The sequence below is a fragment of the Parus major genome, chromosome 4, assembly GCF_001522545.3.
Source record: "Parus major isolate Abel chromosome 4, Parus_major1.1, whole genome shotgun sequence".
NCBI classification, from domain to species: Eukaryota; Metazoa; Chordata; class Aves; order Passeriformes; family Paridae; genus Parus; species Parus major.
The window spans coordinates 56,428,416-56,454,509 of record NC_031771.1 but is presented as its reverse complement, the minus strand read 5'-3'; the positions used below and the strand labels follow the sequence as shown (position 1 = coordinate 56,454,509).

At 40.1% G+C, this 26,094-nt stretch overlaps 1 protein-coding gene across 2 annotated transcripts; it reads left to right on the top strand.

Annotated features, from left to right (window-relative positions):
• Window positions 1–180: 180 nt before the first annotated feature.
• Window positions 181–2,920, top strand: CYTL1 (cytokine like 1). 2 transcript variants are annotated; one of them, XM_015623748.3, is made up of 4 exons: window positions 181–451; window positions 561–605; window positions 1,930–2,058; window positions 2,269–2,920. In XM_015623748.3, exons 1-4 carry the CDS (start codon window positions 311–313, stop codon window positions 2,350–2,352), a joined length of 399 nt encoding a protein of 132 aa, XP_015479234.1. In that variant the 5' UTR covers window positions 181–310; the 3' UTR covers window positions 2,353–2,920. The 2 variants fall into 2 exon arrangements, with proteins under 2 accessions (XP_015479234.1, XP_015479233.1); XM_015623747.3 differs by having other exon boundaries at window positions 182–454.
• Window positions 2,921–26,094: the final 23,174 nt, after the last annotated feature.

The window sequence follows — 26,094 nt, the reverse complement described above, 5'->3', positions numbered from 1 at the left end:
GCTCACTAGGTTGTTTTCTTTCTGGAATGAAAAGAGCCAGTGGTGTTTGTTTTTGTTACCCTCATTCCCTGTTTCCCTGCTCCGGGCAGGAAAGCTCTTGCAGCTCTGCCTCATAGGCTGGCAGGAAATTTAAGACGGCAGTAAGCTGCTGCTCGGACCACCCCCAGACTTTTCTTCCTGTTCGTGCAGGAGACTATTTAATTGAGGGCTGATTTGTCCAGCTTACTCATTGGCGCTCAGCAGTACCTACCTAAGCAGAGGGAGTGATTTTTTTCCCTCCCTTCCTCCTCTTTTGGACAAAGTCCCCACAATGAAGATGCTGCTGCTCCTGGTTGCTGTGCTCTCTGCTGCCCTGCTGGCCAGTGCAGCCCCTCCAACATGCTACTCGAGAGTGTTATCTCTGAGCAAGGAAATCACAGAGTCCTTCAAGGAGCTGCAGACCTCCAAAACCGTGGTGAGTCCCCCTGAAAACTGCTCCTGCACAAACACTGCAGGTTGCCACTTGTGACGCAGATTTCTCCAAAAACAGAATTGCAATGACTCTTTCCTCTTTCCCGCAGGACTCGTGTGTGGAGATGCTGCCCAGGCTGTACTTGGACATCCACGTAAGTTTCCACAATTCTTTCTTACTGTGGTACAGTAAAAGCAGCTAATAAAAAGTGAGAGTAACTCTTAATATTATACCCCAGAGGAACGATTTTAAAGGATTTTTAAAAGTTAAATTAACTAGGTAGATGAGTGGCAAAAAAAATTCTCAGTTTGAATGTTATTATGTTATTAAAATCCCTATGGACTTTCTGAGATTTTACTTGATTATAATTTTTAGAATTGGGAAATCAGTATTTTTAACTTATTACCATATGCACACAATTAGTTTGCTGTGACAGCCTTCTCAGAAGTTAAATAAGTGCAACAAAACTTTGAATAATAGTGTAAAAGAAGAAATGTAGAATTACCTTTCTTCACTTAATAAATCTACTTCATTTTATATCCTGAGTGGTTTTGGGCATGTTGTTTTAACAAAAAGCAATGCAGGAATACCTTGTTGGCTTTTTCTCTTTTAAATAGCTACTTATTAAAAAATAAAAAAAGTCTGCCTGAGGATGTGGAAGTGTGATACTGAGGAAAAAAAGCAAGAGTTGTTTCTCAGCTAAGAAAAAATAACCTGCACACACAGTGTCGTAGTGTTCTGCAGTGGCATATTTGATATGTTTTGCTTCCTTTTCCAGTGTTCAACAGAGTAAATAATAAATAGAAAACATTAGTCAAAACAAATTTCTGACACATTTTCCATAAACAACTGCACCAAGTCCTGTAATTCAGGACACTCTAGATCCCAGTTCCAGAGCTTCCAGTGTCTCACATCATGGCAGGGACCAAGAAATATGAGTACAGTGCCTCAGTTTCCCTGGGTTTAAAGTGAAAACTGGGATATTTACTTACCTGCTTTACAAGGATGTTGTGAATTTCATGTTGTCTGTGGTTATTTTGTTGACACAAAATCTGAGGTAAAAATTACTTTGAAAAATCAGGACTGGTATGGTTTCTCCTATTGTACAGGACCAGAGGAATCGAGTTTGTGAGATCTTCTGCTAAATCAAGTGCTCTCTAAAAAGTGAGACACTGCACCTATTCTGTAGGATACTCCACCTACTACGGGAGCAGATTTGATTGTATGGCTGCTGCTGCCTCCTAAAGTTTGTGAGAAATAAGCTGGCAGACTAACACTGTATATATGCATTTTTTCAAGCACTTATTTGGACCAAACACCTTTGTTATAAAATATTGATGACTAATTTGCCTGACTAAAGGTTGCATAGATTACATGTACATAGAAGCAGAAATTCAAAGAATTTTGGAAGTGGTGGACGAGAAACATAAATCAGTATTTGTGCAGGGTTACACAGACCTATTTTGCATGCTTTGCAGAATTACTGTGTGTTGGCAAAACTCCGTGATTTCGTGGCCTACCCTGGATGTGACAGAGTGGTTGAAGTGAGTGAGCTGAAGGAAAAGGCCCGGAGCCTGTACACCATCTTGATCTCCTACTGCAGAAGGGTAAGTCAGGATGCATCAACAGGGACAGAGTCCCTGCTTTTAGCCCTGCCTGTCTCCACACTGTCCCCTGACCACCAAAACTGGATCAGGCCCAAGCTTCTCACTGTGCTATCTTCTGCTTTCCTCCTTATAAATTTTAGCCTTCTTTTTATTTTTGTTTGTTTGTTTTTGTTTTCATTTTCGTTTTCATTTTTGTTTTTGTTTCTCCAGGACCTGGTGTTCCTCACTGATGACTGTAATGCTCTGGAAATTCCTATTTCACCTCCCATTGAACACTCCATCACTGAGAGCTAAAAGACAGTTAAACCAAAAAAGTTACACCTGGGAAAGTTTCAAGGAGACCAAAAGTCAAAATATGTATATGCAGTCTATAACATTAACAACTGTGATCTTTTTCAAGCACACTAGCAGTATAATCTCAGACCTACCCATTTTTCTCTGCCTTGGCAGGAAATGAATTGCATGCCTTGCATACCTACTGAGCTGCTAGGGAACCTACTATTAGGGAGCAGTTTTTCATTTGGCAAGGTACGGTATTTTAGCTTAGCCAAATATAAAAGTATGTTTTGTTTAAACATCAGAAACTAGATTTTTTATTTTTACTCTTTTATGAATATCTGGACTCATATATACATTCTCTCTTGACTTAGCTGTTTTTCTTTTAATAGATGGGCATGGAAGGGACCGTATTTGTTTTCCTTAGAATGTTTGATAAAAGGAGAGTAATGCTGTACTGGCAGATTTCTCTGCCTGTATAGCTCATATATATCTCTTGATAGTTTTTGATGTCAGATTTGTGAGAATAGAGGTGAAATAAAGATGTCTCTGTGGAAAACTAAATAAAAACAATCTTCTAATCCAAGATGCTTGTGTTGCAATATGTCGTTCAAGATCAAGCTGAAAGGTGTCATTCTTATAAACTTACTTTTCTCAGTCACTTGCAAGTTGTTTTTCCCAGCATAACCTTTGTTTCCATAGCAATGCAAACCCTGTTGTGTCTGCGTGCTTCGACAATGTAAGTTTCTACTACTTTCTATAGAATTTTCCTATACTATAAACAATTTGTTTGATGAAATTAGTAATTTGTTTTTAATAGTATTTCTGGGTTGTGAGAATGTAAATTCCGAGCCAGAGGCTCAGAAAACCTATTAACATTTCAGACAGTTTTTGAGCTATAACCCATATAGTTGAGCTAGCTGGATTAATTAAACTTCCAGAGAGGAATTCCAGTCATGGATGTCTTCAGAATATACAGCACATGAGACCTTCACAACCGACAGCTCTTTGGTGCCAAGAGTAGAAAGCATCTTCCCCATATGGAAGTAGCTGCTGTTACCTCAGAGAATCCCCTCCTGCCCCCAGTGAAAGTAATTCCTCTCTCTCCAGAATAGTATTTGTTGACCATTCATCTGCAGCACTGCCAACCCTGGTGACTTGGTCTCACCATGGTTTATAAAAGCTCCATCTTCCATAATTGGGTGTTTACACCACAATCACAGCTCCTCTACTTCATATCCTGATGGTACAAATTAACAGGTTTGACAACTGTTATGCAAATAAGTGAATAATAAGATTAATTCAAAGCAAAAAGAGTGTTGAGGATTGTCACTGTTGGACATGAAATGATTCACACAGACACAGCTCAAAGTGTGATGAAATAAGAAGAATGTTTCTTCTGTTCTTTCAGTATATATAGATTTTCAACAACAACCAGGGATTGGATAGTCAGGTTAGCACCTTCCCAACCACACTGGCTGTGAGAGACATCCATCAAAAGGCATATCTTTAATGGAATGCATAAACATCTATGTTTATAGTTACTTTCCTGGGAAAGTGGCTAGAGATTATGAAAACAATATCAAAAGGACTGATTTTCAGGGCAACAGAGGATGGACAGGAATGGGTTTTTTCTTTATTGTGGAATCACCTTGTTTGGTTTAAACTGCTAGTATGATTTTAGCTGTAGAAAATTTGACTGTCCCTTTGAGTCATAGAATAAGGGTAGGAAAATCTGACCCCTGGAGAGGTACAGGGGGAAGAAATAAATGAGTAATAAAAAATAAACTCTTCTTTCCATTTTTGTTTGGAAATTTTGTTTGGAAATTTGTTTGGAAATGTTTCGATTTTATGTGTACGTTCAAGGAATGTGCCTATCAGGCTTTGTAATTCCCTCTTGAAGATTAAGTCTTCATGTGCTAACCCTACTAATCCTTTAGATGAGCCATTCTGCCCGCAGTGGTTTCACTCAAGTGTCTCTACAAGCACGTGGTAGAGAGCAGCAACTCAGCAATTTAATCTAGTTGTGGGCTGAGCTCAAAAATGTGCAACAGCTCAGATAGTCCCACTATCTGATTTTCCTACAGGAAAGTCATTGCTTAGTTTGCCCTTCAGAATCCTTCTTTCCAAGCCAACAGCCTCTGTACAAGACCCAACACACTCTAGAGATACCAATGCCTATTTTTCTGTATCACCTGGACATGCCTAAGGCCAACTCCTTCCACATCAGCCATATTCTGCAATAAGGGCACGTCTTAGCATGCTGGCAGGTAGCCTGGTAGCCACAGAAGGAGTGTGTAAGCACTGGCAGATCCCTGGATCAAGGAGAAACACAGGTAGAGTTGAACCATTTGCTGTCAGACTCTGCATTCAAATTTTTGCTCCCTCTAACCAGGGACTGAGACCCCTCCTGGGGAAGCAAGCAGTGCTAGGATAACATCAGCTTCTATTCACTTCCATACAAGTACCAAAATCACATCACAACCTCTAAAACTATAAAGATTTTAGTATCTTCATACAAAGCCAGCCATGGATGAACCCTGCAAGAAAGTGTGGCGTGGTCACCAGAGGCCATGGTGCTTACAAATCTAACCCAGGGACTGGACAGTACACATGTCTGGAAGCTGGCAACATAAGCTGTTAACTTTTGGCTGTTTTTTCCACCTCCATATGTCACAGGTTTTAAACACTGGCCTGTTGTAAAGCTTGTATTGTGACTTGGCAAGCAAACTGCAGAGCAGGGTGTTTCCTCTCCTGCAGAAGCCCATCCCACAGAGCCTAGAACCAGACCTTGGGTAAATGTGCAGGTAACTGAGGCATTTCTGCACCTGCTTTTGTCCCAGGGACACACACTCTCTGAAATTGAGTACTTGAGGAGGATTTTTCCATGGATTTTCTCAAAACTCCTCTTTTTCTTTATTGAGGCTAATAAGCCTTCCCTAGACATTTTGATGCAACTTGTGATCCTAACTCCAGATTTCTCTCATGATATTCCCATTCCTTCAATCATCTTCCAAATATATTTTCTCCCATTTCATGGAATTACTTCTGTGAAGAAAGTGTAACCAAATTTATTTAGTACGAAACAGAATAGAAATCGTTGTTTCATTTGCACGGTTTTTGTTGGTAACTTTAACAAAAACAACGGTTTTTGTTGGTAACTTTAGCTTTTCCATGGCTGACAGGGACACACTCTGCAGTACACTCAGCATGGCTGCTCCCAACAGCTCTGTTCTGCAACGCTACATCCAGCTCTGCAGAAGCTGCAAAAAGCAAGTTGGTGCTTTGGGGACTGTACATACTTGAATGGACCTTAAAAGCCTATCCCCATTTGCAGATGCTGTATATTTTATTCCCAGATTCAGGCTTTTCTGGTCGTTGGTGTGCTTTTACAACAAATATATTCCTTATGGATTATCCTGTGACTCTCTCTGCATCTCATATGACATTTTTAATGGAAAGTGTGCTGAGAGCAAAGCTATGCTCTTTCAGTTCACAGTAACCTCCTGTCATTCACACTGTCTTAATAAGATCTGTGATTAGATGAAACCTTTTTATGATTAATGTATTTTCAAGGTTTTCACAGGGGCAAAAAACCCCCACTCATAAAGAGATATAATCCACTTGTAATTTGACAAGAAAACATCCACCTCTCCCTTTCAGTACAACATTGACTTTACCAACTTTTTAAGTCCCCAGGTATATAAGGAGCGGTGGAGCCATTCATGTAGCTGAGCATTTCTTCCTGCAACACAGTAGTCCAGACTCATTAGGGCTCTGGCCAAGAGGGGAACTGTGGAGGGATTAAGGACATATTTGTTGTGATTTTCCAACTGGCATCTTGCCTAGTTATTGCAGAATATTACTATAAGCACATCATTAAAAAACGGCACTCAGTGTGTACAGTGATTAGGGAAGAATTGTAGAAAAACAAAGCATCTGTTCTGTTTTCTTGCCTGTTGAAGGAGGTTTGTTGGAAGGAGTGTTCAATCCTAGGAATAGGTTTTCTTTTGCAGACTTCTCTGTCTCTGCAAGAAGCCTCACTAAAGACAAGTCCTAGGACTGCTAAACTCTCCTTTCTATTATATGTGATCCCAAGGTCTTGGATATTGTCTTTGCAAAGCTATTAAAAACATCAATTTCCAATTTTGCTGAAAATTCATAGATCAATTTTACTACAACCAGCTCCTTTCCCTTCTTTTCTTTTCCAGTCAAATGGGTTTTCCTTAAGTAGGGACTCTGATCACTTAACTCCTCATACATTGGGTTTTGTGAAATCAGGAAGGATGGCAGACATCAAACAAATAATTAGGTTATTTAGGGTGGTGAGGTTCCACTGGATAGAATATGACAGAATAGTAATTAAAGTGGTACAAGTATTAGGATATATTTTTCTTTCTTTTTCTTTTCTTTTTTTTAAATAAAGGAAAACATTAACACAGCATTGAGGAGGAATCTGATATTTTAGGCTGTACACTTTGAGCAGAGCATTGGTTTGTCCAAACACCAGATTTAGGAGTGCCCATTGTACCATTTCCAATGCTTGTGGGGTGTGTAGGTTGCCTTAATAGGATGCTGACCTAGATTTTCCAAAAAAGTTCGCTACAGTGCTAAAGTCTGGTAAATAATGTTACCTTGCAAACATTTAATCACTGTACTTGGACCATTATCCACATTAAAACCTTCTCATTTTTGGACTGTATGGCAGTGCAAGTAAAAATTACAGTCGACAAGCTCCAGCAACTTCATTTGTGCAAGCTTTTGGGTGCACAATTTTCTTTTGCTATGGCCAGGAACCCTGTGCCATGCAGAGTAAACAAAGCAGTCTGCAAGGGAGCTCTAAGTCAAAATTCAGAGACAATGTCCAGAGAAGGGTAATGATCTTACTGTCAAGGGATTTTTCATAGCCTAAGTTTCCTCAGCAGAGGGTAAATGTATATACTGAGATAAATAATATAGCAATGAACAGAAAACCTATCTAAGACAAATAACTAGATATATACCCTGCAATTTTGTTTCACATTAGCAGATCTGTAAAGAGGATAGGTTCAGATAGGAGGATTTTGAAGCCAAACAGTTGTGGGGGAAAGAAAAATTTCTCTGAAAATATTTTGCAATAGATTGAAATATATTGACATTACTTCATTAATATTAAAATCTTACAGAAGAAAAAACCAAAGTTATAGAACAAGAAAGAAACTTGAGATCTCCTACTGCATCCCTTAAGCCCAAGACCAGCCCGGCTGTTAGAGGTCTTTTCTGGTTGAAAAGTTGAATAGTTGGCCTGAAAGACTTTATGAAACAGTTGATCAAGAAAGCCCACAAAAGTTCAAACCAATCCATTCCTGACCCCCCTTTTTTTAAAAAGTTTTACCAGGAACCCAGTTTACCCTCTCAAAATTTAAATATTTTTCTTTCAGATTTATTCATCACAGAAATGGGGATTGGATTTTTATTTTTTTCTTTGCAACAGATGTTAGTTGAAACACTTCTGTCTCTCTCCCTATTCTACAAATCAAATTCTTTCAATCTTTTTTTGTTGATCAGAGATCTAGAACATACTTCTTTTTGTCTTTCTTTTATCTCTATTCACTTGTTTCCCATCTTTTTTGGAGCACAGTGCCTGATGTTAAATATAGACATCCAGCTGAGGCTTTATCAGTGTCAAGTAGTGTAGAAAAAAGATTTATTGGTATTGCCATGAAAACAGTAGATTACAAACAAAAAATTTTCTCCAAGTATTTGGAGACTGTTTCACTTTTTTATTTAAATTTTAAGATTAATATAAAAAGTTAGAGTACAAGTTGTCCTTACTGCTCCATAAAAAATAAAATGTTTGGGTGAAAACAGACAAACAAAAACAATGGATAATGAAATACAATAGCTGCTCCTTTTGCTGTCCTGTCCTAACTAGCAAACACTTGCCTTCCTAATCAAAGTGGCTGCAGCCAGGTTGCTTCTTGGCAATGGTCTCTGGTCCATGCCATCCCCTAGAACATATCCAAAACTTGTTTGGAAGAGTGACATCTGCCCCAGGTCAGAACTGTTATAACAATTTCCAAGTATAGCCAGCATGCTTCAATACCTGGAATGTTCCTAACACTGCGCAAATAGAAGACTAATTTTGGTGCACAAGGTTTCAGCTGTTCTCCTGGGAGAAGAGCTGTGCTTTTCAAATTGTTAATGCATTTCATATTTTTTTTAGTTCAAACACAAACCCTGTAATAGTGAAGAGAACAGACCCCAGATCTTCCCAGTCTCTTGATGACTTTCTCATTGGATAAATACCAGATAAATGAGTTAGGAAGGTGTTACACCTGCTAAGAGAAAAAGGGAAGCAAAAATATCATTTTAGCAAACCAAGGTTAGACAGAACACTAATGACTTAGAAAGGGGAAAAGTTGTTATTTGAACATCAGAACCTTTTTGGTTGTTTGTTTTTCACTGTTTAATACAGAGGGATCTTTTTCTGTGGTTGCAGAATTTAAACTTTGGGTTTTCCCCCCCCCCCACTGTGAGCTCTCTTTGGTCCATAAGTGCTTGGCTGTTCCTATCTTCTTATGACAGCTAGACAGTCAGAAGATGTGGACTTGGAAAGCACATTGATTATCAAAATTTTTTCCTTGATCAGGACACAGAGGCCAGGTCAAGGAAGAAAAGAAAAACACTGAGGCTGTTCTATAGCCTCCCTCCTCTAGTGGATAGGTCCCTAGCCATATATCCAGGAAATTACTACTTTTGATGTCCCCAAGCAGAACAGTCTATCTCTTAGTTGCTGTGAAGTTTTCTGCTTGCCTTAGTGTCCTTTTCTGAAATTTTAATAATGAGCCATAATTGATTTTTAAAATATTTTTTTTAGAAGACCTGCAAGCTCAGTCCTAGACTAAAGCATGTCATGAGTACTGTTTTTTCAGCCTTTACACTCACCAGATTGTACAGCCTGGCCTGACTCACATCCAGCTGGTGCAGTCCAGAGCTGGGGAAGCCATACCTTTCCTCACTTTCTTCTTTTATTCCATTCAAACACTATTGTCTCATTTGCATTAAGTATCTAAATGCGTAATGATGAAATCCTAGGAGTCTGTGTCCTGAGCTTTCCCAAGCTTGTACAGATAACAGGAGAAAGTCTATGGCCAAATTATTTGCAGCATGGGGTACATATGTCCTCCCTGAAGCCCTCTTTATTAAAGGTAAATAATGCCATGAAGTGATCCAAGAGAAAGAAAGAACGACACAGCATCACTCTTTGCAGGAGAAGGACAGCTAGGCAAATTTCCACCATGGCCACAAACAGCACGTAGAAGGTGAGAGCCACATCTTCCCCCTCTCCCACACCCCAACTCACTGCTCTGCACTTGTGAGAACAAATGGCTTTATCCAATTGCCTGACATAAACTTGACATAAACCTTGTCATTTTGCCATGACTGAGAGTGAAAAATTCTCAGCTGATCCTAAAGGTCATTTGGTCATTTTGGCTGAACAGAGAGCAGACAATGGGGATGGGAATGAAGAAAAACTAAGCAAGAATATCCTGCCTCCTTGTTTTTTTCAAAGAAAGATACTTACATTTCCACAAAACTGTTTTTCTCAATCAGTGCAAATTCATCAGTCTTTCTCCAGTCTCCTGTAATAGCATTTTATCACTTATGTCCTCATAAAGCAGGCTTATGCAGAAGAGAAATTATGCAAATAAAATCATTTCTAATCATCACTGTCTTCAAAGGAGGACAACAAAAAGTTGCTCTCAAAAAAATCTATTGATAAGGATAATTATGCTATTAGGCTTTCCCAGTCATCTCGTCATTCACACAGTAATTGCTTTCAACTTAGAATTTTTTAGCATGGCATAAAAGTCTGGATAGAGGTGTAGACAGGTGAAGAAAAGATCATGACGTGTTTTATTTACATTAATTACACCTCATAATACCTCTGACAACTCAGAAAGAGATTATTAAGTTCAGGCATTGAGATCTCTAAATAGACTGCTTATTTTGTTATTTAAATGCAGTTTTGAGGATGTGTGTATGAATACTGTAGCACAAACAGCTAGCCTAGAATCAGACAGCAAATTGATGACAGTGACAAAAATAAAACAGATGCCTTTTGAGCTTTCTTCTCCAGCATTCTGAGCAGTGATTCCAGCACATGTCCTCACACAGTCTGGGTGTGGCTCACTACCAGCATTTTACATGGCAATCAAATAAATTGCTATTTTATTGTTCTTGGCAAGCTTTTGACCAAAGCTAGGTTTGTAGTCCAAATTTAAAATGTATTCTTATTACATGTGACAGAACCGGTTTGAAGAAATATTTCCTCTGTGTTAAAACTATTGTCAAGCCAAAGAAAGGTCAGCCTATTCTCTGTAATACTCTCACAGTGACTTGCATGGGACTCATGATAATGAAAAACAAAGACCTGATGGTCACAGTAAAATGTACTTTACAAATTGTTTTTTGGGAAGGACGTAATCCAGAATTCAGCAGCAAACAATAACTTCAGAAAAGCCATTCCTAAAAAAATGTTCAGATCCTAAAGAATAGTAACAAAGTGCTTAAACTGGATCACCAAAAGCACAGTGATTAATTATTAATGTCTTCAGAAGTCAATTCTGCAGCCACCACCACTGAGACCATATGATGTGTCTCCATACACATGGCATGTTTAGAGTCAGACATCAAGACAGGCCCCACAACTCTTCTGTCTTTTACCTGGGCAATCAAACACAGTTTCATACAATGCCACAGTGCAGCTGATGAAAATCAAGAGTCCAGTCAGGATCAGGGTTGACAAATCTAATTTTAAAATGAGGGAAAGGAATCAACACATACAAAAGGTGTTCACTTTGTTATTTTAAGTTAACACTGGTATTTTAAGTGTGATTTCTACTGCCTGTAATATGTTAACGAGAATTTAGGGTAGAGATCAGATCAAGTAGTGGATTCTAGCAAACAGGAAGCTCTAGCAGGCTATCCTGCTAAATAAATATCCTTTTATGCAGTTATGCAGACTAATCAATACCAGGATCCTACACAAATATGTGGTGTAGTTAAAGGCATGTTCTGCCATACTGCAATTGCTGTGGGACCTAGAAGAAAACCTCCCAGGAGGGGATGCACCCACAAACATCCTGTCCCTTCTCCATCACACAAACCCTTGCATGAGTTGGCATTCTGCTAAAACTTATGCAAGGAGCACAAAGGGTCTGCACTGGTCATAGATTTGTTTAAAAAATCTTCATAGTTTTCTATTACTGCTACTTGAAGCAAGTCGATCTGTTAAGTTGTAAGCAACCCTTGTTCACTGCCTGTTCCATCTGGAAAATGGATGCTGTGTCTCAGCATCTGAGTCACCGAGCTGGACTCAAAAGAAAAAACACAGCAGAAACACTCCTATCAACTTCTGAAACTGTCTGAAGGTTACATAAGTTTTAATAGCCCATTTGCAGTGAAAACAGATAAGCTGGCAATAATAACTCATGCCTTTCATCTCTGGGTTTTTTCTAAGCTTGAGCTCCCCCTTTAAAGACAGTATGCTGTTTGGTTCAAACAGGTTTTACAATCAGGACTTTGTCATTTCACCATTTTTGCTTTTCATCTGTTAATTTATGACTCAATTCACCAAGTCAGATTGCAAAGTCAGATAGCTGCTGCATGGACTGTTTTTGTCTTCTTCACTCCACTTAGCATCATTGATTTTGAAATCTGCCTCTATACAGCTGACTCAGGGTTTATTATTAACAATAGCCAGGCAGATTCTGATGCTACTTGATGCTGAAGATAGCTTTGGATAAATTGGAGGAAGATTGCTGTAATACAAGAAAGCAAGAGGACCAGCTTTGTAAGTCTGGAGTATGGAGAGTTTATTGACATATTTAATTTCTCTTTGCTGGAAGATACATGAACTCCAAGAGATAAATTTGTCCCAAATGTGAAGAAAACAGTGCATCTCATAAAAACTGAGTTCATTTGTCCTTTCAATCACTTCCCATAAATCAGCTCCCAAAAATGCTGTTTATTAGTATCCTATTACATAAGGGAAGTTGCAGACTATAAATCTATTCCTCTTGAAATTACATTCCCTGTGCTCCACACTTTTCATAGAGGATTTCTTTAGCGACGCTAAAGCAAGAGCACCAAAAGACTTGCGTAGGTGACCAAGGAAATCCTGTCAAAACTCAAATACAAAAATAAAGCTCAAATGAGGTGACACTGGGATCAGAAGACACAGGAAGAATATATGGGGCACTGTCTGAGAAACCTGAGACAGGGTTAGACTGTCAAAGTCCAAAGTCAAATCAAAGTCCATCTGGACATGAATCTGGCAAGGGCTTGTAAGGGGCTCTACAGGTCCCTGGACCTACATTCCACAGCAGCATGGAGTCACTGCTGAAAGAGCAGGAGGCAAAGCTGGAGGCAAAAGTACTCACCGCCTTTTTCATCTTCATCTTTACTGATAAGATCTGACTTCAGATATCTCAGGCCTCAGAGCGTAGGAACATCTGGAGCAAAGAAAACTTACTCTAGGGAGGACAAGGGCTATGTGAGGAACATTAAGGTGATCTGGACCTACTTAAGTCTGTGCAGCCTGATGGGTTTCACTTGTGAGCTGAAGGTTAGTGTCATTGCAAGGCCACTCTCAACTATTTTTGAAAAGTCGTGGTGTTTGTGGGAGGTTTCCAAGGACTAGAAGAAAGCAAAAGTCATTCCTATCTTTGAGTAGACAAGAAGAATTTGTGGAATTGCAGGCTGGTTGAAGTAACCTTCATCTCTGAGCAAGTCCAAATGTGTAATGGGAAATCAGGTGATATGGTTGGTTGGGATTTAAGGAGAAAATCAAGTTTAACCAGCCTGACAGACTTCTACAACCAGATAATGAGAACAGTGGGTGAGAGGAAAACAGAGGATTCTGTTTACCTCTACGTCAAAAAGGCTTTCCCATAATATCAAAGACAAACTGGCATTCAGCCTAGAAAAAGAAACAGTAAGATGGATTGAAAGCCATGGATAAATTTCCCATTCAAAGGGTTATTATTAGCAGAATGAAGTCCAGTGAGAGACTGGCCACTAGTGACATACCTCAAGGGTTGATGCTGGGGCCAAGAGTTTTGGTCTATTGTACAAGGTCCACACCTGGAGAGAAGTAACTCCAGGCAGAAGCTCACGAGACCAAGAGTCCAGAAAGAGCCTTTGTAGAAAAGGACCTGGAAGTTTTGATGGACACCAGATTAAATACACACCAACAATTCCTAACAATGGCTGCAATGGAAAGAGTGCTGCCAACAGGTCAATGGAAGTGATCCTTCCCCTCTGCTTCCACCACTGTGAGAGTGGACAGACACTGGGACAAGTTGACCAGAGAGATTAAAGAGTTTCCATCTTTGTATATATTTGAAGTGTAACTGGTCAGGGTCCTCAGAAACCTGTTCTAGCTGATTCTACTTCGAGCACATGAGGTGAACAAGACTTTCTGCAAATCTGAACCTTTCTGTTGATCCTGCAATGCCATCCATGTGTTTTCACAGGCACATGCTCCTGATGAGCATCTCTAAGGAATATAGGTTAGTGCAGCTTTACCAAAGCTATTTGAAAGGTTTATTCTGTTCTCAGCAGAGAGAGGATTCCATTGAAAGGTAGTTTATGTAACAGATTCTGCCAGAGCAGTTTTTCTTCTTAAAACGTTTTCCTCCAAACTATTAGTTTCTCTGACAGAAGGACTATATATAGACTTGGTCAGAAGAATAGTTGCAGTCCAATCTATTTAAACAGCTCATGTGGGATTTTCCATTTACAAGAACTCTTTGCTAATTTTTACATTTACAAATAGCTTTCTGTTAAGTCCCTTTGGAATAGCAGAAACAGTTGCTTCTCTCATAGAAGAGTTGAGGGTGGGGAAACCTGAATGTTGTCTTTATTTGGAGGATAGACATGTCCCTTGAGAATGGAAAAACAAACTAAAAAAAAACCCAATTACTCTTCAAGAGCACAGAGCTGAGTAGCACTTGACAAGGCTCATTCCATGAGCTGCTGCCTTCCCATGCTCGATCACTTCCCTTTCCCTTCTGTTCTGTGACCATTTACTCAGTGCTAGAAATATTCCTCTAGGGAAGACACACTATTTCCTTTTGTCTCCTTTTTAAATTAAATTCCTAATCAAGTCTCAACACAGAAGAGATTTAAGATATGAAAGGCAGAACCATCACCACCTCTTGACAGTGTAGGATGATGTGAAAAAATGTGAAAAACCTCCTGATGGCCTTAAAACTCATACTGTATCTTTCCCTCAATAAAAGGAACAGTGTGTTGATGTGGTTCCATAGTGAACACAAGGGCTGGATGGCCCACCAAAAAAACATGTCATCTGTTATCACCTGTTACCACCTTTTTAATGCCTGTGGGCTCAGCTCAACAAATTCGATAGATAGGTATTCATTAAATCTATATTCAAATGTTATGATGACTTGGAATGGACTTTAAAACACAGCATAGAATGAGCTAACTGGATATTATAAAGAGTTTTGGAGGAAAATGTGTTCTAGGCAATGTACCCAAGTAAGATGGGCCTATTTTACTTAATCCCCTTATTAAAACTAATTGTTTGTGCTGTTCCAGTAAGAGAATAATAACAGCAAGGTTACATAAGGTGCTCTCCTGAATGATATGATTTTTTTTGAATCGAGGGAAATCAAAGTCTCTTTTTTCAAAGTACATAAATGCTGAGATCATCCAGGGAGTTATTAATAAGTCCACATTTATGAGTTCTAGAAATACCTTGTAGACCAATAAATTGGAGGAATCATGCAACTGAACCATACTTTGCAGATATGGGCATGAAAAACATCATTTTAGTAATCCTTTTGAATTCAAGAGATTATTCTGAAGACAAAAGTTACCCAGTACCCCTAAGACCAACTTTCCAAATGTTAAACACACATATACCTCGAACAAGATTGGGTACAAGCATCTCAAGAATTGTATCACAGTAATAGAAGCTGTTAGGAAAATGTGAATAAAATTGATACCCACTGTAAAAGACTGGAAAAAGCTTAAAAAGATTTAGAGACTATTATGTGTCCTACCATTGAGGAAAAAAGTGTAGGAAAGAAATAAGGCATTTACCCAACTGTTACCAAGTCAAGAAGTTTTTATAATCACCAACAGAGATGAGTCCTGCTGTGCCTATCAAATTTACTTGTGGACTAAACAGCGTATCTAGAAAAAAGCTAAGAGATATATTTGCCTCAATTTTAGAAATTTCTGAGACAGATTTGATTTCTGAAAAGTAGAAATTTTAGCTTTGTATGGGCACATCCAGAAGAACAGAGTAATTCAATGCTTTTACATTGAACAAGGGCACCAGCTTTTGTTCCCTCTTCAACTCTTCCCCACTGCAGAAACTTGTGTCAGTTAATTGATGCTGATAAATACTAACTTTTTTAAGGAATACAGGTGCATACATAGATATGTGCACATTTTTTAAATCATTTTTTTTTCCTCCAAAACTTACTGTTTGTTACTTTAGCTATAAACACAACATCCAATCACCTCAGTGAGCCAGGATCTCACTGAGATTTTTTTTCTGTGGTAAAGACCACAGAGGAAAATTAAGCCTTATCAGATCAGAGAAAACAGAAAACAAATGTGCTTTATTCAGCATCACAGGAGGAAAGATCTACACAGGCCAAACAATGAAAAATCACAGCCAGGGGGCCACCCCAACTTCTTGTTTAGTTAATTTCAGAGCGGTTGTTTTTGTCATCATGTTTATACCCACAAAACCTGGAGTGTTCCTGTTTGTTATAAGTCTGGTATTCAATGTTCAAAGCTCCACAGTACAACTAGGTCAAAGTCTAAATGAGCCTGGCAATATCATGACTTAGATGAAAAGAATTAAAAGCTTCATTAAAACAAAGCAAAATGAAGCAAAACAAAGCACACAAACTCCAACAAATAAACAAAAAAAACTAACAAAGAAAAAAAAAATCTTTGACCTGTAATCCAGCTAATTGATCTATGTAACACTGAGTAACTTGAAGTCTGTCAAATCTAACTATAAAGGATAAACTCTGCAACAATTTGTAACAACTAAAGTGAGAATAGTTCACAGACTCATGTGAACCACACAAGTCCTGTCAAACTATTAATCTTGCCTCCACTAATTGGTTTTGACTTGAGATAAGGATGAGGTTAATTCTGCTTTGGAGACAGCAGACTAGTGGCAAGTCAGAGAATCCTACTCTAGGAAAGAGAGTGGTTATTGAATGACTGTAGTTCTGCCACTTAAAGTATCCTTTTTATTTCCTATGCAAAAGTGTGACTTGAAAGTGTCCTATTCCAATTACTGATCTTGTGAAATCAGACGCTCGTTAAGGACTTCACTTGCTGCATTTCTGAAACTTTTTGATATGCACTGACAGAAAGAGCAAAAGGAAAAGACATATAATTTATAGATAGCACAGATGATTTCTGGACAAAGCAAAGAAGAGCAGGTTGTGTTAGGAATACCCTTGTGCTAAGCAATGGATGATAGAGATAAAACTTGAGATTGAGAAGTGGGGAGGCTTTTCTAAAAATAAAGATTCGGAGAGATGGAAACCAGTTCCTACAATCATCTGTCCAACAAGACAGGGTTAAACTCAGAAAACTGACAGACTTTCATGGAAGTGGGTCTGCAAATCTTCTCTGCCTGGTGTGTGGAGAAAGCAGAAGATGCTCCTACTGGCACTTCTGGGCACGTACGGACCAGCATTGCCTTCCTCCTGTGTCTGACAGTGACTCAGGCCAGGAAGATCTGTAGAGAAACTCTTGTGGATATCACCCTTATCCTGAGTAGCCTTTGAGGATTCAGTCCTGCTTAGGCTGGGCAAAAGTGTCCTCCTGCCTCTAAATGCCCCATTCCCCCTCCATACCCATCACACAGTATACCAGCTTTGCTCCCTGTTGCTGTGAAGACTCTTAAAAGACTTCCTTTTCTCAAGTGTCTTGCATGGATGTAGGCAAAACCACATGCTTTACAGTAAGAGATGCAAAAATTTCTGTTCTTTAATCACTTGGAGTGTGATGACTCCAGTTCCATGGTCCCATAAAGCATTGTCTTTTGCTTCATGTTTTATGAAATCTTTAAAAAACCCATTCATATAAAAAATGTAACTCCCAACAGTATTTCCCTTCCAGGCTTGCTTGGAGCTAATTTTAGATCCAGCCACAAATTCCTGCTAGTTCACAGACATCAGGGATGGTGGGGAGAAATCCTCCATCTGTTCCCTGACTTTCTAGTCATCCCTTTTCTGCCAAAGAAAATGCTACTGATAGAGAGAACCAAAATTTCCCACTACCCCTGCAGACAGAAGAGGCACAACCCACATGTTTATAAGTGTTTGGGATGCTCAGCTGTCAGCCTGGTCTTGTAGCTATTTAATCACCCCTTCCAAGGATGGAGGGACGAGCATTATGTGCAAGCTGTCCTGCATCTCCACATCCCATCCCAATGCTCCTCTTTGCACCGTCGCCCTGCAGAGCACAACTCATGCAGGCTGCTGCAGGAGAAACTGTGTTCAAGGGACAATGATCACAAATACAGAGGTGTTATCCAGCTTTCCAAGAATGCCAGAACAACAACTTCTGTACGCTGATATTTGGTAGTAACGGAACTGATGCATTTTGTTTATCAGCTGGTGTCAGTCCCGAGGAGGCAAATTTGTGCTTGTGATGGACTTAATCACATGCACCCAGCTGATTTTGGTGGGATTTCTCATCAGCCATATTTCAGTACATGTGCAAATGCCCACTGGATCCAGAGCAAACACAAATGACCCTGACACAGCTGAACTCCCACTTCCACCAGCTGCTGAAGACAGCCAAGGAGCAGCTCTGGCTGCAATACAACCTGGAAAGAGTAAAACCACATGGTGGCTTTGTTCTGTTGTGGCAACACCAGCAGTGAGTAGGCAGGAAGGGTGTTGAACAGCTCTCCCTACACACACATGCCTGTTCAACATGTGAGTTGGCAAGGTTTCCTAACCCAAACCAGCAACAAAGCCCCACACAGCCACTCACTCACTTCCCTCCACTGGGATGGAAGAGAGAACCAACCCAGTAAAAGTGACAAAACTGGTGGGTTGAGATAAAGGCAGTTTAATAGGAAAGCAAAAGTTTTGCATGCAAGCAAAGCAAAACAATGAGTTCATTCCCTGACTCTAAGGGCAGGCAGGTGTTCAGCCATCCCCTGGAAAGCAGAGCTTCATCACACGTAACAGTGACTAGGAAGATAAAAGTCATCACTCCAAACATCCCCCCTTCCCACTTCATCCCCCAGTTTATTGCTGACCATGATACCATATGACCTGGAAAATCCTTTGGGTCAGTTGGGGCCAGCTGTCCTGGCCATGTTCCCTCCCAGCCTCATGTGCACCCACAGCCTCTTCACTGGTGGGGTGGGAAAGGCCTTGGCTCTGTGTAAGAACTGCCCAGCAGTAGTTAAAACATCCCTGTGTTACCAACACTCTTTCCATCACAAATCCAAAACACAGCCACACATGAGCTGCTCTGAAGAAAATTATTTCTATCCCAGCCAAAATCAGCACACCCCACAGTTTTCTGAAAAGAGTATTCCCCACAGAAATATCTTGTGCAGACACAAACACATTTGAGCTACAAGTAGGATAATTTACAAAAAAACAATATGAATAAATCAGACCTGGACACAGAGCTGTCACCCTTGGCAATCCCTTCCTGGTTTAATGGAATTTTAAGAGTGCAAGGATTCTATCTCGGGACTCACTGTCAACACTCCCACCACACCAAATTACCTGGCACCATGGCTGGCTTTCACAGTGATTTCTATTGGCATATTATATCAAACAGTAGATCTCTAAATAAGCTATGCTTCTATGGCTGTTCAGCTAGACTTCTGTGGAAACTGAAATTTCCTATTACTCCACTTAGATTTTGCAATCAGAGAAACATATAATTATTTACCATATAGCCACACTGTGTTCAGATATTAGTACTTACTTCTATGTAAAACCATAAAAAATTCTTTTCCTCTTGTCAGTGTAACATTCTTCCTCCAATTTCTGATAAGACATCATAGCACCTGCTTCACAATACCCTAGATTTGTCATTCAGAAATCTGGTCAGCTTATTTTCAGTGCAAGAGAATAGCTTATTATCTTGCTTTAGGGGATTGTGATTCTATTTTTAATTAAAATAGATTTATTTCCTTCTGTTATCACTAGGTTCAGACTGCAATTTCTCCAAATGGATTCAGGCCAAAAAGAAATGTGGAAACATGCAATGAATCCTATTAAACCTAAAATAGTTGTTTTAGCTGTATTCACTAGCCAGTCTGGTTTTGAGATTTAACCCAGCTCTTGCAAAGAACATCCAGTTCTTTCTACACTATACAATAGATAAGATTGATTCAGATTGTTAAAAAAATAACAAAAGGCAAATTCTATTTCATTCTCAGTCATAAGTGTGTTTATTTATTTCAATTTGATGAATACATCCTATGGAATTGATCTTTGAAGATGCTCAGAGTTCTCTGTTCTCAGTACTTCTCCCACAGTTCTTAAAGCTTAACTTTTCAATTGCTGAAGAAAGTTCTTTGAAATTGCAAGGATTTGAGCTTTCCCTGAACTTCTTTGTTTGGAGCAGGATGATAAGGATAGTAGAACAGAACAGCACTTTGATAAGGACAGTAGAACAGAACAGCACAGCCTTGGAGCAGTAGATAAAGGACGGAACTTAGGCAAAGAGGAGTCATGCAAAACACAAGCAGGATGCCAGCTCAGCTCTGCCAGGCTGACAAAGCAGAAGTTATGCAAAACAACAACATTGTGCTTACTCAAAAGTTGAGGTCGAGGAACAGCCACCTAGAAAGAACACCAGACTTTGAAGACAGACCCCAAAGAACCAAGTAAGAACTTCCAGTAAGGGTTACAATGGTGTAAAATAAAGTACTATATAAACATCAAGTAAGTGGGCATAGACAATTAATATGTAATTAGTGTGTATGATCAAAACTCTGTTTACCTGATGCTTGGGGCACTTGATTAGAGGAAGGATCTTCTGAGTAACCAGCATGCTGCAATAAACAATTCCTACTTTGTAATACTCGAAACTGTGTGTCAGAAAGTCTCTATCTGGCTGATTTCAGTGTCAGGATTCAAGGGAAATTGGTGCTATGCAGACCATTAGCATTAAGGAAAACCCCTCAGCTGTTCTATTTGAATGTATGGAAAGAGGGTAGTGTCTTCACAATAATGTAGTTCTCTAATATTTGTGAATGTTGGGGTGATACTTAAACCTTAGTGAAGTAAAAGAGGTCACTTATTCCTGCTCCCTTGGAATTAGGATTTCAGACTTTCATATTAACCAGTAGCCTACAGCATGAAAAACTTGATATTCTTAAATAAAAAGCTCCAGGCTTTTATTTTCCTTCAAACCCAGTGACTTGTTCTATCTTGTGGCAGCACAGGCAGCCAAACACAAGTGATGTACTTATATTTGCCTTTCTTCTGTTCCCTTTCCCTCCCTCAAGGATGTTGGCTGTTTTACCCTAGCAGGAAAATTAGGGTGAGCAAAGGGAGTGTTTTTGTGGTGACTCTAGAATTGTCCTCTTTTCTCAATATATCTGCTTGTTAAAGCTTTAGCAGATGGAAATTTCTTTATTCTTCCTTCTGTGTGGGACAAAAGGAGATTAAATGCTGTCACAAAGGATGGATGCATCATTTCAGGTGCAAGACTCTCAGCTTCATGGCAGGATTTAGTATCTCCTTGATGCTCATGTGGGCAGCTGCCTTTTCGGTTTTGGAATGCTGAAGTATCTGATCTGTTTGATGAGCAACTCAGGAATGAGGATTTCCTAAATGGGATAGAGGAAGGTACTGTTCAAGTCCACACTGCCCCACTTTGTGAAGTGTGGCAAATCTCACTCCTAAAATCCTCTGCAGAGATGCAAGGTAGCCATCCAAGAGAAGCTGCTTCCTTACCCAGAGGAAGCACGGACGTATTCACAGCCTTACAGCTGAGAAAAGCTTTCCAGAAGCCTTTATGGAGTACATTCCCCACAGGAATGTGAGTCTGCTCTGAGACCTTAAAGCAAGAATGCCATATTAACTTCAGAGCTGATGCCTTGCCTCATTTTACGATGTCTACTAATTTAATTCCTTGTCAGGCTCTAGGGAATAAAGTGACAGCACAGATGCTGGGCAATTAAACTCAAAGTGTATATGAGGTGAATATGACCAGTGGCTGGTTACTTGCTGGTACCAGGTGGAGCACATCATTTCACCCATGGCTCATTGACAGCAGCACTGTGGGTGCTGACACAGCCACGTGTTAATTGCCTGCCTCCTCCCTGTTTGCCATCAGTTCAGGAGCTGAGCACCATAGACTTGTAAATTCTCCCCTTTCACAAATACCTGTTTCTACTTGCGGTGGATTTTGTTGTGGGAAAGGATTTATAGGCCAGCACTTAGGACCATCTGGTCAGTGTTTAACAAGAAGCTGAAGCATATTTTATTCATTCAGGGGCTACCCTCCTGGCTGGCAGCTAGCTGCCAGGCTCCCTAGGTCATTTTCTCCTCCCTATCATATGCTTTAGAGACTGATGCAGTAAGTTAAGCATTGAAAAAGCAATCTCTAAGGTAAGTAATCTGTCTCACCTTACATATCTGTTCTACAGACATGTAGGACACCCAGGGTTAGGTACTGGGGTGTCAGACATTGGTGTACACAACCCCTCCTGCATCCATGCCAGAGCAGGCAGAAATACCTGCAGCCACGTTCTCCATCTACATCAGTCGGGTGAGAGGTTTCAAAACAATCTCAGCAGATCTAGTGGGGTTGCTGCACTCCTGCTTTCCTCCCAGACACACCCTCCCACAAAAGATGTTGATTTTCGACAACTCCTTCACTGCACTGCCTTACCCCACAATTGCCTGTGTCCTAGTGGCAGGGTAGGAGGCAGCTCACACAGCTGTGGAGAACAGAAGAGTCCAGCTTAGACTGGGACGAGCTGCTGGAGAATCATGATGCTGCTTCTGCAACAAGCTGCCTCAACCCATGAAAGGTGCAGCTGCACTTAGGAGGCAGCAGCAAGCCTCAGTGAAAGGTAAAATTGATTTGGACTTGACCGGGGCAAATGGGGATGCATGGCCTCTGTGTAGCCAGGGCAACTGTGCCCACTCTGGCAGAGCATCCTCAGGCTGCTTGCCAAAGCCAGTGCAGACATACCCATAGTCTATCTTCCTTTCACAGCACACCTTGTGCTCTTCAAGCACTTTTATGTCTTAGCTTTATGTGGCCAAACTACACCCACTCAGCAGGTCATTCTGACAGACAAACTACTGTCAGCCTCCATCCTGCCCAGACTGATCCTCAGGGTACACCACCCCTGAGCAAAACAAGACCTAAAGACAGACCTGATCAGGGCTGTACAGAGAAATCCATGAGATGGAGGGATAAATAACAGACTTAAGTAACTCACCCCCCTCCTGACTCTACTGGAACAGAAAGAATTTTCCAAAAGGGTAGGGTTTATTCTCTCTGGTACATGCAACAAACACTCCATAGTTCAGCTTTTCAGAATGTTCTGAGCCAAAGACTTTAAAAGCCTTAGAAAATAACTGGAAACACCACTAAGAACAAATCAACCAATATTTTTGTGATGATTTTTTAAGTAATTCTGCAATCAAAACCCCATTTCTTCTTCTTTGAAATGGGCCCAATGCCTGGAAAATAGTATCTGTAATTTAAGTCATTAGCTTGAGTCATTAACTGCTCAACATCATAGGTGTCTGACACCTCTTGTTTATTTTTAAATTTTAAATTTATGAAGAATTCTTAGCCTTGGCCTTCTCATCCCTTAGCAGGGCTTGGTTTTGTTTTGAGAGTGTTTTTTTCCATGAAAGAGAATTTCCAGAGGGAAGCTAAATTAACCAGGATGGGAAGGAATGAATTTAGATACCTTTGTATTTGTGCAAGCCCCGAGGCAGAAGACATGGATGGGATTATATCTGCATGAATCCCACCTAAATTCCTGATAGCTGTGACTGTATTTTCCCCCAAGGATGTCCTCCCTTCCATATCACTTGAACTGTGATGAACTCATACAGAAAGCTAATAAACAGTCAAACAAATTGCTGTTTTGTCTGCCCAAGTTTTTCACTTCCTTTCTCCTCAATAGCTCATTCATCAAGCCAAACAAGAAAAAACCCCACAGAACTACTTAAAATAGTAGTCCAGCCAGCATATTGGCTTTGCTACGATGTGAACTACATGCAGACTGCCAGTAAGGAAAAGTGGAATTCACCTCATCAAAGTTTACAAATTTGTTTGAGGATAATATGTCAGTAGAAAAGCAGATACATATTTGAGACCCAAATTAAACACCAGTGACAGCTCTTAAGTTACACAGTCACTGTTACAGCTACTGTTTACTAGCAACCCTTTGGAAACCTCAACCAAAACATTTAAAACACTGGTTTAACTTTTAGTTCATCTGATCTAGTCTCTTACATTTTACTCAACCTGCGCTTTAGAGGAACTGCCATCCACAATGCTGTAAATAGAAGAGACCTCCAGATATTTGAGACACAGAAACAATCAATTTATGCTCAAACAGTGGGGTATTTCTCCCATTGACACTTAAAATGTCTGTTGATTTTAGTGTGGCAAATGATTAGATGTAAAACGGCTTTTGTTTTCTAAGGGCCAGTGCCTATCATTCCTTATTTCTTTTGGCATTAATGGCATTGTGTTTGATAACACAAACTGTTCCCATCTTAGGAATCAGGTCTTGTCTTCTGTGCCAGATGTCAGGGCTCATGAAGGCAGCTGGAGACAGAGTCCATTCCTTTACCTATAGAAGAAAAGGTCTGGCCCAAGGGGCTTTCACTCTATACTTTTGTTCAAATATTCAAAGCTCAGTTTAAACATCACAACTGTCTATACAAGCACAACAGAGTGAACTCCATGACTGAACAGTTATGGAAGCAGGGAATTCCCTCCTTCCTACCATGCCAGGCAGTATTGACAGGACTGCCTGCACCCCCAGGCCATGGCTGGAGGGACTGGATAGCCTGTCCCTGTCCAGAGGTAGCAGGGATCATTAACACTTCGTACTTCTGTCAAAGTCTAGGGTCAGTACCACAGCAAATCCTTTGTCATCCACAGAGATGATTCAGGAATGAGAAGAAGGAAAAAGATAAAAGATATAAATTAAAAACTGTAGGATTTTTCTGGTGCTTCTATGTCATACAACTACACACTTCCCTGTCCCCAGAGCTATCAGGCACCCATAATAGGGCTGGGAGCAGCAAGTGTTCTCCACAAAGCAGAGTTTTGCTTCAGGTATGAGGGAAATTCCTCTTCCTTGATGCATTGTGGCAGCAGCAATCTAAGAAGACAGATGCTCCTGAGAAGAGTCGACCTGAATTCATGAAGTTGTTCTGCACTGTCTAAACACAAGTATATCTTATGTCTTTGGTATTAAATGACCTTTGGAACAGCACTTCAGATTTATCCCAAACTGACAGTAACTGACAGGCATAAACTACATAAGGCCAAAAGGAACTTAAATTGAAATAAATAAGCTCTTAGTAATAGTACTAAGAACTTGGCCATGCTGAACAGAAGGTCTGTCATTAATTCCTTTCCCAGGCAGGTGGGTGACCACAAGTAACAACTGAGTGAGACTCTGCTCCTATCCCCAGTTTTCAGCATAGCTGAGTCAGTGCAGTCAGTGTATCCTGCAGCACCCAGGTGTCCTCTCTCTGTGGGGCAGGAGAGAAATCCATCTCATAGAAATACCTATGAGAAATATTTCTTCTCAAAACCTCTTTATTCAAACCTGCAATCCCTCTCCTGTCTTTCTCAGAACCAAGCAACCACTTTAATTCATAGCAGTCCCCCCAGTGAGATGTACCTCTGTTTTACAAGTCATACTTTAATGCAGAAAACAGAAAGGCATTCTGATAGTTTTTGTGTGAGCACAAGATCTTTTTTCCATAAGGATTCCATTTTCCTGGCTGCACAGAGATTAAATCCTTATTTTTTAACAATACACTAGGGTCAAAACATCAACCCTCATCTGGCTTCTGCTTTGCCTGTCATCAACTGCTACCCTGTCCTCATGCTAGCCAGGGCCTCCAACAAGCCAAAGCAAGACCAGGATGTTCAACAGCCATAGATCTGAGGGCACTGTGGGAATTTGAAGTATTCCTATATACTTTTCCCCTTAATTCAACTTCTTAAAATATGAGAAGATGACCCATCTTCATCCTTGCTTAGCTAGAAATAGATCAAGTTACTATGACCAGACTGGAAACATGAATACAGCAACTCATATAGAGGTCAAACCATAAGCAAAACAGACATGGGCTCAAGGTCCCAGATCTTAGAACCCAGTAAAAATAAAAATGTAAAAGGCTAAGCCATACCAAGATATCTCCTTGAGTCTGCAGACAATGTGAGATGATATCTTTAGGAACTGGAAATTCCACTTGTTTCCCTGTGATTGTAAGATCAGAATTATGGAAGAAAAGAAGGACTAATCAGGACTTCCCCACTGTGGTGGTCATTGCAATGTTACTACACATTCAAAGCAGTGCCAAATCTCAGCTTATTCCAACATCTTACATGGTTTTTGTCCTTCCTAATTTCAATACCTCTCTAAACACAGAGAGGGCAGAGAGCTTTGCAGAAATACAAAATTTCTGAAAAGAAAGACAGCGTTTAAGAGAAAATATATTAACC